This window comes from Mirounga leonina, unplaced genomic scaffold, assembly GCF_011800145.1.
Source record: "Mirounga leonina isolate KUSES-001 unplaced genomic scaffold, KU_Mleo_1.0 Mir_174, whole genome shotgun sequence".
Taxonomy (NCBI): Eukaryota; Metazoa; Chordata; class Mammalia; order Carnivora; family Phocidae; genus Mirounga; species Mirounga leonina.
The window spans coordinates 78828914-78843238 of record NW_023270451.1 but is presented as its reverse complement, the minus strand read 5'-3'; the positions used below and the strand labels follow the sequence as shown (position 1 = coordinate 78843238).

Sequence of the window (14325 nt, the reverse complement as noted above, 5' to 3'; positions counted from 1 at the left end):
CTCCTCCAAGGCCTTCCCAGCCCTTCCTTGCAGACTGAGGTCTCACCACACCTCCAACTTGCAAAGTTTCTTCTTTCCCTTTAATGCGGGGGGAGGGCGGAGGAGGGTGGAGGACTAGGGAGTGAAGTGTCCAGAGGGTTGGGTGTAGTGTGGTGAGTGCCTCTCGCCGAGGCCAAGACGGAGACGGGCTCTGGTGTTGCACGGTCACTCCTTGGACCTGTGTCCGGGGCTGGGACACAGGCATCGTCCACTCACAGCTGCCCACCCAGGCCTCAGACCTCCAGTGAGCCCAGCTCCCTCAGGTGCCGCTGCAGGAGCTGGATATGGTGCGACAGCTTCTTCTGGTGGCCAGCCAGTGTGATGCCCAGGGCGGGCAGGTCTCTGGTGGTGGGGAAGGAGTGCGTCAAGTCTGCGCCAGCTTCTCTAAGATCCCCGGCAGGACCCCGAGCCTGGAGCCCAGCGGAACCCCCACCCGCCTCTCCCCGCTTACTCCAGGCTGAGCTGAACCACATCACTGAAGGTGCAGAGACCAAACTTGGAGAAGTTGTCTCGGTAGCACTCCAGTCCGATGGCCGAAAGCCAGGCCTGGGGTGAGTCCAGAGAAGGAAAGTCCAGAGCCACAGGGTTCAGAAGGGCCTGGAAGGGTCTAAGTGGGGGGAGGGGGGGGTCAACATTTCCCCTTCCTCTTAGCCCCCTCTCCTCAGTTTGCTTTCCGGTTTGCATCTACCCTCCCTGCTTGTCCCGGGCTCCAGCCCCAATCTCCAGACCTGTCCCCGGGGCCCCCGTCAGCCTGCAGAGTGTCTGGCTTTCGGATCATCTTGTCAAACGCAGCCACCAGCTGGTCAAAATGAGGCCGCTGGGTACGGTCCTTTTGCCAAGTGTCTAGCATAAGCAGATGTAGTCCAGGAGGACAGCCTGGAGGTGGGGGAAGCCGGAACTCCTGCTCTATTGCATTTAGTACCTGGGGGTTAGTAGAAGAACATGGTGATGGGAAGCTATTGCTGGCGGAAAGGTGTATTCTGTCTGTCAGGTCAGCGGGTGGGCTAGGATCAGGTGGAGCATGCAGTCGGAGTGGGGAAGGAACTTAAAAATACGGAAGCCAAGACCACTTAAAATCTCAGTGGATTAGAGAAGAGAAGCTAAGAATGTAGGAGCTTGTGAGGCTGGTGGGTTGGAAGTATGGGGGTGGGGTATCAGCAATGTCTAGGTCAAGAGCTCACCTCCTGGTCACTCATGTCCCAGTAGGGCCGCTCTCCATAACTCATCACTTCCCACATCACTATCCCAAAGCTCCACACGTCACTGGAGGTGGTGTGTTTTCCGTGGGCAATGACCTCTGGGGCTGCCCAGCGAAGCATGCAACTTGGGCCCTGAGGCGTGGGGTGAGAAGGAACGATAGCAGTAATTACAGCAGTGGTCACGTTTATTGAGCAACTCCTATGTGCTCCGATGTCTGCCCAGGGTGCGCTCCCGGAGGGAGCCCACGCGGGCTCCATTCCCTCAGCCACCACGACACACCCCCCGGTGGTATGCTCCCCGGAGCCCGGCTCATCCGCCAGCACGCTCTGGAAAAGGCTGAGCCCCCGACATGTGCTCTCACCTGAGGACTGTGGCCAAGACGAGCCACTTTGCACACCAGGTGGCTATTCACCAGCACGCTGTGGGCGGAGAGCGCGCGGTGCACGAAGGCGAAGCTGGACAGGTACTGCATGGCAGCCGCTACCCCCCGCTGCATGGCCACCAGCTGCAGGCTGCTGAACTGGCCCTCCCGCTGCTGCTGGGGGCGGGGGGCAGAGGTCAGCCGCCAGCAGCCGGGCGGGGAACCTGCGCACTCTGCGCCGTGGCCATCAGCAGGAGAGGGAGAGCGGCTTAGGCAGTCAGAGAGTGGCCTGGGAAGGAAGGCTGAAGACCAGCGGAGGTGGGGCAGCGAGATGCAGGGCTCTGTCTCCCGTCTCCGGGACAGCTGAGAACTGCAGACGCCCCTGGACCCAAGGCCCCCCCGTCCGCCCCCAGGCCAGCACTGACCCTGAGGAAGCTGTCCAGGGGGCCCAGCTCCATGAGCTCCGTCAGCACCATGAGGGGCCGGCTCTTGGTGACCACGCCCTCCAGCCGCAGGATGTTGGGGTGCTGGAACTGGCCCAGCACTGCAGCCCGGCCCAGAAAGGTCATCTGTAGGCTCTCAGCACCTCCAGCCCACAGGGCCTGGATGGCCACGGCCTGCTCCCGCCGTCCCCGGGGCTGCAGGCGGCCCCTGCGTACTTCTCCAAAGGAGCCTGGGAGAACAGGCGTAGGAGGGAGGGTATTGAGGAAGGACCTCGGGCTCGCGGTGTCATGCCCTGCGTAGAGAGGGGCTCCTGCCGGGGAAGGCTCACGGGGGCTCCAGTCCCTCCGGTCCCCTTCCTCTGCCCCTGCACACCTGCCCCAATGACCTCCTCGATCTTGATATATGCAGGATCCACCTCCCTGGTAAATTCTCGGATGGCCTGGCAGGGGTCCTCATATGTGGAAGGGTCGATGTAATACTTCACCCCAAGCCCTGTAGGCAAATAGGGTGCGTGATGAGGGTGTGGTACGGGGCCAGGCCGCCCCCACACCCCAAGCATGCCCTCTTACTCACACCGGCAGGGCCGAGGGGTTCCCCTGGACCTCGGGGAACCTAGGCTTCCTGCTGTGCTCAGCCCCCAGCCCCCCAGCCCCCCCACCCCCACACCTGGACTGCTGGACTGCTGCAGCTGCTCTGTGTAGCCTGTCCCACGCCGCTTCCTGGGGACAAACCAGAGTCCTGCAATGACACTCTCATCCCCCCCTTCGGCCCCCATGCAGGCCACTCTCCAGCCACGGATCTGTGGAGTGAGGGCTGCTGGGTGCCTCCCGCCTGCCTCGCATGGGCCCAGGGGAAGGGGCCCGGTGGTGGGAGGTGGGCCCTGGACGTGGTTTCTGCAGTGGGCTTTGGGGCTGCCAGGACGTGGGGTGGTGCGGCGGGGTGAGTGGGGTGGGGACACGGCTGGGAGGGGCCTCACCTCTTGAAGACAACAGCCAGCACGGTAATGGCCGCCAGCAGGAGGAAGGCCAAGGCCCCCAGGATGGACCCGATCACCAAGGAGAGCCTCTCCGGGAGCTGGGTGGACAGCTCACCTGAGGAGGCAGCCAGCCAGGATCACACGTGGGCAAGGCCTCACGAGCGCGTGCACCTCCACCCCCCCCATGCGCCCACTCACGCCCACCCACAGACCCAAAGGCCAGCTGGTCAGCCAGGAGACTCTCCTCACAGCCTCCTGTCCCACACGGCCTCTAGTCTGGAGGGTGCTGGACCAGGGTTCGAGGCCTGGGGGTGGGCCCTGGGCCTCTCCTCCCTACCCCCCGGTGCTTCCCCTCCTCATCCAGGCTTCCTCTCACCTTGAGGCAGTGTCTGGAAATAGACCTTGCCGCCATAGGGGCCGTGGCCTGCGGCAGTCCGCGCCCGCACTTGGAAGCCATAGATGTGGCCAGGGCTCAGCTGTGTCACGGTGGCCGTGTTGGTCTCGCTCGTCAGGGTGAAGGAGTGGGATTCATCTTCTGCCTGGGGGTGACAGCCATTCACTCCCTGCTGCCCAGCCCCAGGTCCTGAGCCCTGCCCCATCACCCTCAGGCTTCCTGGCCCACCTCCCCCATCTCTAGCCCCACTGTGGGGCACCGCGCGCTCCCAGCAGCCCTGCTGGGCACCCCCCACCTCCCCACCTGGTCGTAGTAGCGGAGCTGATAGTCCAGGATGTTCCCGTTGGCCTGGTCCGGCTGTGGCCAGGACACCGTGATGCTGTTGGAGGCCCGGCTCACCTGGTGCAGCGCAGGGACTGCAGAGGGAACTGGGGGTGGGGGGGCGGTCAGTGGGGGGGCTTCCAGGGGCCCGGCAGCAGGAGTGGGGGAGGGGCTTCTGAGGAGGCAAGGTAAGGCATCAGGCAGAGCGGAAGGCTCACCTGCGTGGCTGGTGCTGACGTTGATGGCGGCAGCCTGGGGAGGGTCGGGGCTGAGCTCTGACACCCCATTCACAGCCTGCACCTCCAAGATGTAGGGCACATGTGCCCGGAGCCCCCCAACTAACACTCGGCTCTCGGTCAGGCCCCTCTGGCGGGGGTCGAAGTGCACCTCATCCCTGCAGCGGCGACAAGCGCCCCCGGTGCCCGTGCCTGGCTCCTGGTGGCCTCCACATTCCTTGCACACGACATTGAAGAGCAGGTCCCCTCGTCCCCCCAGCTCCTGAGGCAGGCGCCAGTGCAGCATGAGTGCTGAGCCTTGCACCTCGAACCAAAGCTCCCGGGGAGCCGATGGAGGGCCTGGAGAAGCCGGTGGGGGCAGCGAGAAGGACCAGGAAAGGACGGAGCGGTGGGAGTCGAGGTGAAGGAGGAAGGGTGGGGATGATGGAGGAAGGAAGGAGGCAGGGGAGGGGGGTGGCCCAGAGGGGAGGAGACGGAGAGCATGGGATGGGGACCAGAAAGCAGCGGAGGCAGGTGGGAGGAGAGGCAGGAGGTGGGCCGGTGTGGATGGGGTCAGGGCGAGAAGCAGGAGAGTGGAGGGAGAAAATGAACAGGAGGAAAGTCACTGCAAATGTGAACCAGCCCCACTGTGTTGCCCTCAGCCTCCCCTTCTCTGCCTGCCCCCCAGTCCCATTTCCACCCCTGGGGCTGGTGGGGGACTCACCGGTGCAGGGGGCCTCTGGGGGGTCTGAACTGGCCCTGTAGAAGCCCTCACGGCAGGGGCAAACGGGGGCTGCAGGATCGGGGGCATGGCTGCGGGCAGGGCACGGTGAGCAGGGCGCGTTCCCAGCCAAGGCCTTGTAGGACCCCTCAGGGCAGCCTAGGGGGACAGAATGGGGCAGAGACATTAGGCTCGCTCCATCCACCGCCTCCTGAGCCCCACCACGCCAGCACACAGACATGCCCCCAGCCTTCCATTCCCCAGGGCTCTTTCTCCTATCATCCTGAGACCTACTCCCTCTCTTCCCTTCTTCCCTCTTTCCTTCCCTCAGGCAGAGATTACTGGGGTAGAACTGCATTTCTGCTGATGGAAAAAGTGAGGTGCAGTGGGGGCTATGGGCAAGCCAAGCACCAGATAGAGGCGTCTGGCTTGATTGTATGCCTTCCCTGTGCAGATGCCTTCTGCAGCCTCCACCCTGCAGCAGAAGGATTCCCCTTAGCTGGTCTCCACTGCCTGCTCCTACCCGCATCCTGGTCACCTGGCACAGTGATGATCCTTTCCTAACTAGACGGCAAATAGGGACAGAGGACACATCCCAAAATAACCCAGGAGTTTAACTCCTTTTGATCTCTCACTTCTCAGGCCTGCAGCCCTAGGATGCTCAGCAATGGCTGTGGAAGTCTCCAGAAGGTTCTAGAAATTTGAGATGAGTATATGACACCAAATTTGTGTGCTTTAGAAAACAGATCTGGAGAAAACAAGAGTCCTTTCCTAAGATAGCTTATTCAGGACCTTTTGGAGACAAAAGGAAGTTTGGGGTGTTCAGGAGAGGTGTCCCAAGGTTGGGGGCCAGATGGGGAGATCTTGGGCAAGTGCACAGGAGCAGAACCTCACCTTGGCAGGCCTTGTCTCCACGGGCTGGCTGGTGCCCCGGCTGACAGCGGCAGCCCCCAACCGCTACCATCCACCTGCCCTCCCCATTGCAGTGCAGCCTGGGGGGGCTACCCCCTGCCTGGCCCCCGCTTCCATCCTCCTCTGGCTCTGCGTGAGCCACACAGGTGCCCACGGCTGCCACCAGGGAGGCGCCCCCGGCCCCACTGGCCTGCGTGTCAGGGAAGGAGGCGAAGGCGCGGAGGACGGACGGGCAGGTGTAGGAGAAGAGCTTGACCGCCACGAGGGCCAGGCAGGCCCCCGTGTCCTGGAAGGCCACGTAGAAGCCGCGCTGGGTGAGGGGGCCGAAGCTCCTCTCTTTGACGTTGAGCTGCAGCCCCGCGCGCTGCTGCCCGGCCCCGCGCGGGCCCACCGCCCACGCCGAGGAGGCGGGGAAGCTCTCGTCCGCGGCAATGGTGTCCACCTTGGTCCAGCGTTTGAGGTGCCAGGCGGAGATGCTGTCGGGGCCATCGGGCTCCTCGGCCTGGCGGTAGTAAAGGGTGAAGGTCTCCCGGCAGGTGCCCCCGGCCACGCCCAGGCTGGCGCACGCCCGCACGGAGAAGTGCAGTCGGATGTGTGCCCTCTGCGCGCCTCGTCGCTCCACAAAGTGCGTCTGCAGCCAGTTGTCCTGCCCGGTGCCTGGCGGGGCCCCTGCCACGTGGCATGCCTCGAAGGTCCGAGTCAGGCGTCGCTGGTCGTCCAGAACGCTCACTTCATCCCACTGCAGGGAGGGCGGGGAGACCCTGTTAGCTGGCAAAGCCGGGTAAGTAGACCCCAAAGTCCTGCTCGGAGGAGTCTTACTCCATGCGGCTCTACCCGGGGCTTCCTTCCCAAATCCCACACAAGGAGCCGGCTGGGGAGGCGCAGCAGGTGGGGAATAAAAGAGTGACACTCACCCCACCTGGCGGGTAGGTGAGCCAGCCAATTTCAGATGTCTCGCCAGTGGTGTCCAGCAGTACCTCTGGAGGGAGATAAGAAGGGGCACTCAGCAGCCAAGCCCCCAGCAAGGACTGCTAACCCTCGCCCCACCCCAGGAGGAAAACAGGAATTTTCCCTCCCTGGTCCTTTTAATTCACCAGCAGGGGCACAGCTCTGTGTCAGTAGCCTTTCCCTGGAACCCTCCCCATTCCTTTCCCCTTCTTGATGTCTTCCCTCTTTTCTGCCTTTTCTGAGTCTTTCCCATTCCCCACCCGCGCTGGCAGCTAGGGATTCTCCAGTCCCCCCTCTTACCTTCCAGCGCCAGAACTGAGGACCCCAGCACCAGGACCCAGAGACTGCACACCATGCCCGCCACTCCGCTCCCTGACCGGGCAGCCCCCTCAGCAGCCATGGGGCGTCTTCGGGGCTCCCACCATTGCCCTGGCCACCACCCTGCTCCCAGGCAGGGCTGCTGCTTTGTAAGACTGGGTGTGCAGCCAAGCTTGCTTCCTAGGGAGACACACAGGACCAGAAGAACAAGGTGGCAGGTAACTACACTGCTACGCAGACAGCTCGCAAACCACCAACCACACGGTAAGGGCCTGTCGGGAGCAGACCCTCTCCTGACCTGTGCCAAGTCCACCATCTTAGAGGGCCACGTGCTAGTCACTCCCTCCCTCCCTGCAGGTGCCGCATCTCTGAGCACTTCTTACAGCCCCTCCCTCTTAGAGCCTAGGCGAGTTCTGGGCCAGTCTTACCCTTTTCTTCTGGAAGGAGCTATTTCAGTTCTTTCTCTTCACTTACTCTCCCTCCTCCTCCTAGAGCCACCCTGTATTGGAAGTCAGAAGAGTCTTCTCATTAAAACAAGCAGAGTAGAAGCTACTCCTTCCCTGGGGACACACGATCCCCCCTCCCCAACACCTCCTGACCCACATCAGGCCTGGACACGCTGGACAGTACAGAGAGGCAGTGGAGTGAGAGGGACCACGGAAGAGAGCTGTGGGGTATGACGCAAGGGAAGATGGGAGAACAGGAGCGAGAAGAACATAGGCGCAAAGATTCCATCTGATAAGTGAGCCAGCACAGAGAAAGGGTAGAGCTATGGGGGTCTGGCATGCCTGCATTTTGTCAGCAACGGTCCTCTCTCCACAAGGGGCACATTTCCTCTATGGCTTACAGAAAAATAAATGGATGGATGTGAAAAAATGCTTCTAGTCTGCTCACAATGAAAGGACAGAATGTGGAAACAACAGTGCCATCTTGTCCTATGAGATTAATAATGCACTGGGTTGAAGAAGGTATGAGAGCTGGGCTCTCTATATTCACGGGGCTTATGAGTTTCAAACTGGTGTATCTTCTTAGAGGGACAGTCGGTGATGTCTGTCTAGCAGCTTCACTTCTAAGAGTTTGTCCTTCAGGTACTGCATCCTTAGGTCTGATGGCAGAGATGTTCAAACAAGGGTATTTGCTGCAGAACTGTTTGTAAGGGAAAGGACTGGAAAGCAAGTGTCCGTCAACGGGAAGATATTTAATAAATTATGGCACAACCTTAAAAAAGAGTGAGGGCTACTGCTTCTGCACTGATTATGAAAAGGATTTCCCAAGTGAAAGTAGTCCGTGCAGAAGAGTGTCAAGTATGGTCCCCGCTGGTTAACTTAAGAAGGCCATCCATACACAAGCACCCCCTCTGGCTCACAGGCATATGACTGTGGGGGCACGGCTGCCTCCGGGGCCACAGTGAAGACAAACAGGCTCAGACCTTCCTTTGTTCATCAGTCTAGAGATTAGTGGTGGCCCATCTCTCCCCCTGTGACTGAGTCTCAAAAGTCTGTGAGTTGCATGGACCAGAGCAGTCCATTCCATTTATTTCTGTTGAGAAGAAACTAAGAGGCAGATTGTTCAAAGACATGAACCTGAGAGAGAGAGAGAGGAAAGACAGCAGTTGGGACCTGGAATCTGTTTCCACCATGAGAGCTGTCGCCACGTGACCCGCAGCACTCCTGAAAACTGCACGTTTCTCGATGAAGCTGAAACCAAACTCTGACACTATTTGACTTTGATCAATCAGAAAATCATAACTAGGTTCCTGCTAATCTAACTTTTCCTGGTAACACAGGCTCTATTGCGAGATGAACCTGTATGCGGTTATCACGAAAAGACGCTGATGTTACAGCTGGTGGGCTGATGTATAATGGGCATCAGGCCGCTGTCCACTGAAACGCACCTTTCATGCCACCAGAACCCTACTTGCGAGACAGAGTTTAACTGATAGTGTATGGAGGCAAGCAAGAAGCATTTCCAAATCACCAGGTTGTCCACCTTAAACTTGCACAATGTTATACGTCAACTGTATCTCCATAAGGCCAGAAAAAGGGAAGCATTTCTACATGGCAAACGATTCCTAAGTAACAGAGGTTCTTTGCCAATACTGTCCCGAATGCTGCTAGAATCATTCACAGATGAAATGTTTCAGAGAAGAACAGGGAGATCGTGAAGTAACAAAGCATGGCCCCATCACCAATGGCTGTTGAATAAATATCCTGAAGTCATAGGTGTTGTATGCATCCCCCAAACGCTCAGTGGCTTACGCTGGAGACATGCTTGACACGCCAAGAGCCATAGGGTCTTTAGGATTGCTATTATCAAGAACTGAAAATGCCAAAAAAATGTCTTCAAACAATGAAAGCTATTCTATCATTTGCCCAGCAGATATGCTCTAAAATAGCCTCTTTCAGTCAGAAGATGGATGGATTCTGGAATCTGTACAAAAAGAAGACGGTAAGCACTGCATCTTCCTAAACTTATAACTGGACAGATAATCATGGAGAAGGAATAATAAACACTTTGGATGCATCTCAATGAATTTTTTTTTTTTCTTGAGAGACAGCAAACCAAGAGGGAAGATATGTACTGCAGATCCTATCCCCTGTGCTCTATGGAACATTCTAGAAGATGAGGAATGGTAGAGAATTTGCTTTGATGACCCACAATATAAGCAACACAGCAGCTTGTGGCTGCGGCAGGGTGTGTATGCATAGCGTCAGCATGCATCTTAATGACAACATGAAGCTGGCCTCTCTCCAGAGGATCCAGAAAAGAGCAAAAGCAGTTAGGAAACATGTTAAAGCCACTCAGCTTCTGTCCTCAAGAGGCATCAGAAAGAAAAGAATTAAGTGGAGACATTGCGTGTAGATTGCCACTTTCATAATTGTTAAATTTTTTTTTACCAAGAAACAAGATATTCAGTTAAAAAAACGGTTGAGGCTCTTCAACTGCCCAGAAGTGTTCCTTGCTGTTTGAAGGGACCTCTTTTAGATTTAGATCCAGAGACTGACGGTTATAAACAAATTCCTTCAGGGGAAAAAAAAAACAAAACACCATGGTTGAGTGAGACTAGGCAGTGAGGTCAATTCTTGCCTGTCAAACAAATCAGATATTGAGCCTTTAATTTTTTTAATATATATAAAAAGAACTCGGGTGTACCTCTACAACAAGAATAAGAACAAGAAAAGACGAAACTTTAAGATATGGAAGAAATTGCTGCCAGCTAATTCCTACTCCTGCAGATTTTTTGGAAACAAGTTTCAAAGGCAGAAACGTAAGTGACAAGAACACGAAGCTCCATCCACATGCCTGGAATACTGAACAAGCAGGAGTTAGAACTTGATTTTCAAAGGTGCCTTCAATGGTTGAGGACTAGGACATCTGTCTAAGCTTAGTCTAGGAGCGCGTCCTGGAAGCAGCCAAGTGCGTCCCTCCTGCAACACAGAGGGGGACAGGCCTGCTTTGGATTCCTCTGTCTTCTCCAGCCTGCGAAAGGCATTGGTCAGTGTTCAGAAATCCTCTCACCCAGGAACAGCCGAAGACTTACTTCAATCAGGAAAACATTCAAACTTCAGATGTGTATATGGTTTTAAAAATATAACACACCAGAAGCAGCAGAAATGTGGATGGAAAATGGTAGCTCAGAAAATAAGACTGATTTGACAAAATTTCAGATGACAAAAATTGCATTCTATGACTTCACGTTTTTTTTCTCAGCTTCTTTTCTACATATATCACTTTACATCTTTTTTCTACAGTAGAGACACTGCATCCACAAGTCTGCTACATTTCTTTGCTTTATAAAAATATGACAGTCCGTAGGCATCAAAATTGTGTTTTGTTTCCAGAAACTGGCAAAGATTAAAGATGTGTAGACTCTTAGCTTATACATCATAGCTTCTGAGTTCTGTTATCTATAAGAATGAAAGATTTAAAAATAAATTAAATGAGTAAATCTGTAGGAATTTAAAAAATTAACTGTCCTCAAATTGAAATGTTAAATATGACAATTTTATGAACAGAGATGGTTTAAAATAGTTTATGCACCTCGATCCACAAAATGAGTTTTTTAAAAAATTAAGTAATACAAGCCAAATAAGCTTGGAGGAAGGTATGCCAGAAAAATGTACTGGCCATTAAAACTGGTTACTGTAGGAGGGAGAAATGAAGGATTGGCAGAGAGGGGATTATTAATTTTGTCTTACATATTTGAATGGGTTTTCTTGTCACAACGAGCGTATCTTATTTTCACAATTAAAACAAAATCTCATAATTATCATCTAAACAAAAAAAAAAGGGGGAAATATTTTTAAAACCTCGACTAGCATAGCGTATGTTTACATTTTACCCTCCCCTCCCTCCTCTCTCTAGGTTTCAAAACAATCTAGAAATTTTTATCTATGAGGAGAAAGTGGAGATAAAGAGGCAGTAGGAGTTGGGAATGAATGAGCAGAATAACTTTTATCCCTGGATTTTCTTTAAGCTTCTCTCTGAAGAAGTTCAAATGGCCCCACTGGTGATATCATGCTTCTCTTACTCGGCGTCAAGCAAAGGACTTTGGCTCTAAAGGGGCGAGGGGCACCAGGGGGGCCGGGGACACATGACGAGGGCATCACTGCAAAGTGAGCCCGGGCAGGAACATTCAGAGAGGCGAAGCAGCCTGCAGGGCCCAGCGGGACGACGGAGGTCCCAAGGGCAAAGGGGCTGATGGTTAACGCGTGGTGTGGCTGCTAAGCTGGCCCTCACACCTGTCAGCCACGGGGTCAGCGTGGGAGGGGTCAGCACCATGGGCCCTGTCCTCCGTCCTGTCCTGCAGCTGTTAAACGCCCAGGAAATTCCAACATAATCCTTGCTCAGCTTAATGCTGCTACCCTCTAATCTCCACCGTGGAGATGGTCTCCGTCTCTTGGCGCTCTGTCCGCCCGCCTCGCAAAGGCTCCCATCAGCCCTTACAGCGGCATCCAGAGCAGACAGTGAGGGGGTGGCCGTCCTCCGGTGCTTCTGGCCCCTGCTGCCCTGGTTCGAGAAGCCAATTTGTGGATTACCTAGCAGAGGAGAGTCCTGTGTCCCTTGAGGCCTCCAGCCGCCAGGAATGTCCCCCAGAGCACGCAGATGCAGGCGAATGTGCCTCCCACTGCCAGGCTGTGGAGCTGGGGGAGGCTTTTAAGATGCAGGCAGTATCTGGGAGTGGCAGGCAGCCACTTAGCATGAGCGGCGCTCGCGGTGCACTGACCGGGGATATGCGTGGCTTTGGGAAAGGGCACGAGGGAGGGTGTTGGGACAGTCGGTACGTGTCCATGAGAGATGAGTAAGTGGAAGGTTGTAGAAGCCCCCAAGAGCCAGGACCAGTGCCCGTGGGAGCAAGTGTGAGAGTATGTAAGGGAATGTGCGTGAGGTGAGATGGGTATGGAGCAGCACGCGCGCTGGGAGGGGTGTGTGTGTGTGTGTGTGTGTGTGTGTGGGTGGGTGTGTGAGCATGCACGCCAGAGCAGACCCTGAGTGCTCCTCATACGGGTGACTGACGCCCATGAGCCCTTCTCCTCACCCCGGGTCTGTCCCTACTCTTCAGCCTGTCAACTGCTCTCTGCCCCAGGAGTTGCTGCTGCAGAAACATCTGGGCTGGGAGAGGGAGCTGAACAGGGAAGCAGAGAAAGGGAAACCCGAGGCTGCCCCAACCCCCAAACCCCGCCATCCCCCTTCCCGCTAGCGGGCAGTGCAGTGTGGACACAGGACTCAGGGCCCCCCCAGCTCGGGCGATGGTGATGAGCTGGGAGAGCAGCGGGCCTCGAGGAGGAATGTTCCTGCCCTTCCCATGCTCAGACCACCGCTGCCTGGTGCTCCCAGGCACGCTGGGGACACAGGGCTCACTGCCAGCCCCCTTTCTGCACCCCAAAGGAACCAATAGACTCCAAAGGAGTCCTCCTCTCTCGGCCACTAGGTCGCTACACAGAAGCCCCCCACCCTAATCTTCCTGCGAGGAAAAAGGGTCCATTGCCCCAAGAGAAACAAGTGGCCCCTCTGAAAGGCACCAGGAACAAATGACAAGTCTCAGTCCTGCAACGCCCATTACCTGGACGTTTCCCTGCACCGCCAACATTGTCACAGCTCCTTCCCACCCAGCCAGCATCTCCCCTTCTAGAACCTGAGTCAAGTTCTCCTGGCGGGTGGAGGGCCTGGCCCTGGTTAACTTATTGGGAACAGGCCCAGCCGCTTCTCTCCATGGGCACTGCCAGGGACATTACAACATCGGCTACGCTGGGCCCCAGCCAGCTCCCCCAGGGATGGGAGGAGAGAGGATGTCAGACAGCCAAGATTGGTGGATGGGGGTGTAGGGCAGGTAGGGCCAAGCACCCAGATGTAAAGCGAGGGGGTGGAGCTGGGGCAGCAGCAGCAGGCAGCCGACTTTGGTTGCAACTTGGGGGTCATGGCTGGGGGGCATGAACCAAGCCTTGTCTCCACTCTAAGGCTTACGGGTGGTAACGGGGGTGGGGGAGCTGGGGGCAGGTGTGGGATCACCCTCCTTGCTCCTCCCAGCTCCGCGGGGATTGGAGATGCCACTGGAGTCAGAAGGGTGGGCAATCCTTTTCAGAACGCTGGGAGTCCGGCCTTGGCAAGGACCCCGATATCAGGACACCCCCCCCCCCCCGCAGGCCAGAGAAGAGCAGTGTCTCTGGAGACACAGTGGGGGATCGCAGCAGCAAGGGTAATGGGGGTGTCAATGATGGCCGGCCAGAGGTCGGGGAGCCGGGGTGGCCAGTTTCGCACCCCTCACGAACCCACCGTCGCCCTGGGGAAGGATACTCAGTACTACCCCAGGAGGCCCCCGGGGATCTGCAGAGGTCCAGTCTGGAGGGCCCCTCTACTTTCGCAAACCTTGATGCCTCTGTCCCCAGGCACACCGCCCCCCACATCCCCCAACACCGCCTGGCACCCCGGGGCTCACCTTCCGCCGGCCGCAGGCTCCGCAGCTCTGCGCCCCCGCGAGGCCCCGCGATGGAGCCGCGCCGCCCGCGTCTACGCTCCGGTGCGGGGACCCCGCTCCTCGCGGCCCGGGTCCGCTCGCCGCCGCGCGTCTCTGGGGTTCCGGGGCGGCCGGGGGGCGGTGGCTGGCGGCAGGGATTGCTCTGGAGGCGGGGCGCCCGGGATCGTGCGGGGCCCGCGTCGCGCTCGCCGTCGCCGCGCTCGGTCGCGGGTCCCGCCGCCCGCTGCTCGGCTCTGGAGCGGCGGCAGGGGCGAGCTCAGCCCGGCCCGCCCCCTCCGCGTCCCTCCCCGCCCGGCCCGCCCCTCTCCGGCCCCTGCGGCCGCCCGCCCTCCCTCGCCCCTCTTCCGGGGAGCCGAGCCCGCCCTCCCGGCCTGGGCGGCGGCGCGCGGCGCCCGGCGCGGGCGAGAGCGGAGTGGCGGCGCGGGGCTCGCCCTGGGCCCGCCTGTGCGCTGGGGCGCGGGCGCCTCCTCCTCCCCGCCGCGCGGGGCGGGCACGGAGGG

At 57.7% G+C, this 14325-nt stretch overlaps 1 protein-coding gene across 1 annotated transcript; it reads right to left on the bottom strand.

Annotated features, from left to right (window-relative positions):
• Positions 1–52: 52 nt before the first annotated feature.
• On the bottom strand, positions 53–13998 carry EPHB6 (EPH receptor B6). The gene is made up of 19 exons (XM_035021274.1): positions 13787–13998; positions 9747–9870; positions 7278–7348; positions 6832–7029; positions 6498–6562; positions 5566–6322; positions 4675–4830; positions 3954–4310; positions 3718–3842; positions 3397–3559; positions 3021–3135; positions 2711–2763; positions 2417–2536; positions 2026–2273; positions 1601–1774; positions 1221–1370; positions 768–961; positions 491–646; positions 53–381 (listed from the first exon to the last, which is right to left on the bottom strand). The coding sequence occupies exons 4-19, from the start codon at positions 6929–6931 to the stop codon at positions 273–275; spliced, it is 3042 nt and encodes a 1013-aa protein (XP_034877165.1). The 5' UTR covers positions 6932–7029; positions 7278–7348; positions 9747–9870; positions 13787–13998; the 3' UTR covers positions 53–272.
• Between the last annotated feature and the right edge of the window lie 327 nt (positions 13999–14325).

Excerpts from the sequence above, each read along its gene's own strand:
- EPHB6 (XM_035021274.1), bottom strand. The coding sequence starts at position 6,931 with ATGGCTGCTGAGGGGGCTGCCCGGTCAGGGAGCGGAGTGGCGGGCATG. Across the intron at positions 6,563-6,831 it reads CTCAGTTCTGGCGCTGGAAG|AGGTACTGCTGGACACCACT; the intron begins GTAAGAGGGGGG and ends ATCTCCCTCCAG. Across the intron at positions 2,274-2,416 it reads CGAGGAGGTCATTGGGGCAG|GCTCCTTTGGAGAAGTACGC; the intron begins GTGTGCAGGGGC and ends CTGTTCTCCCAG.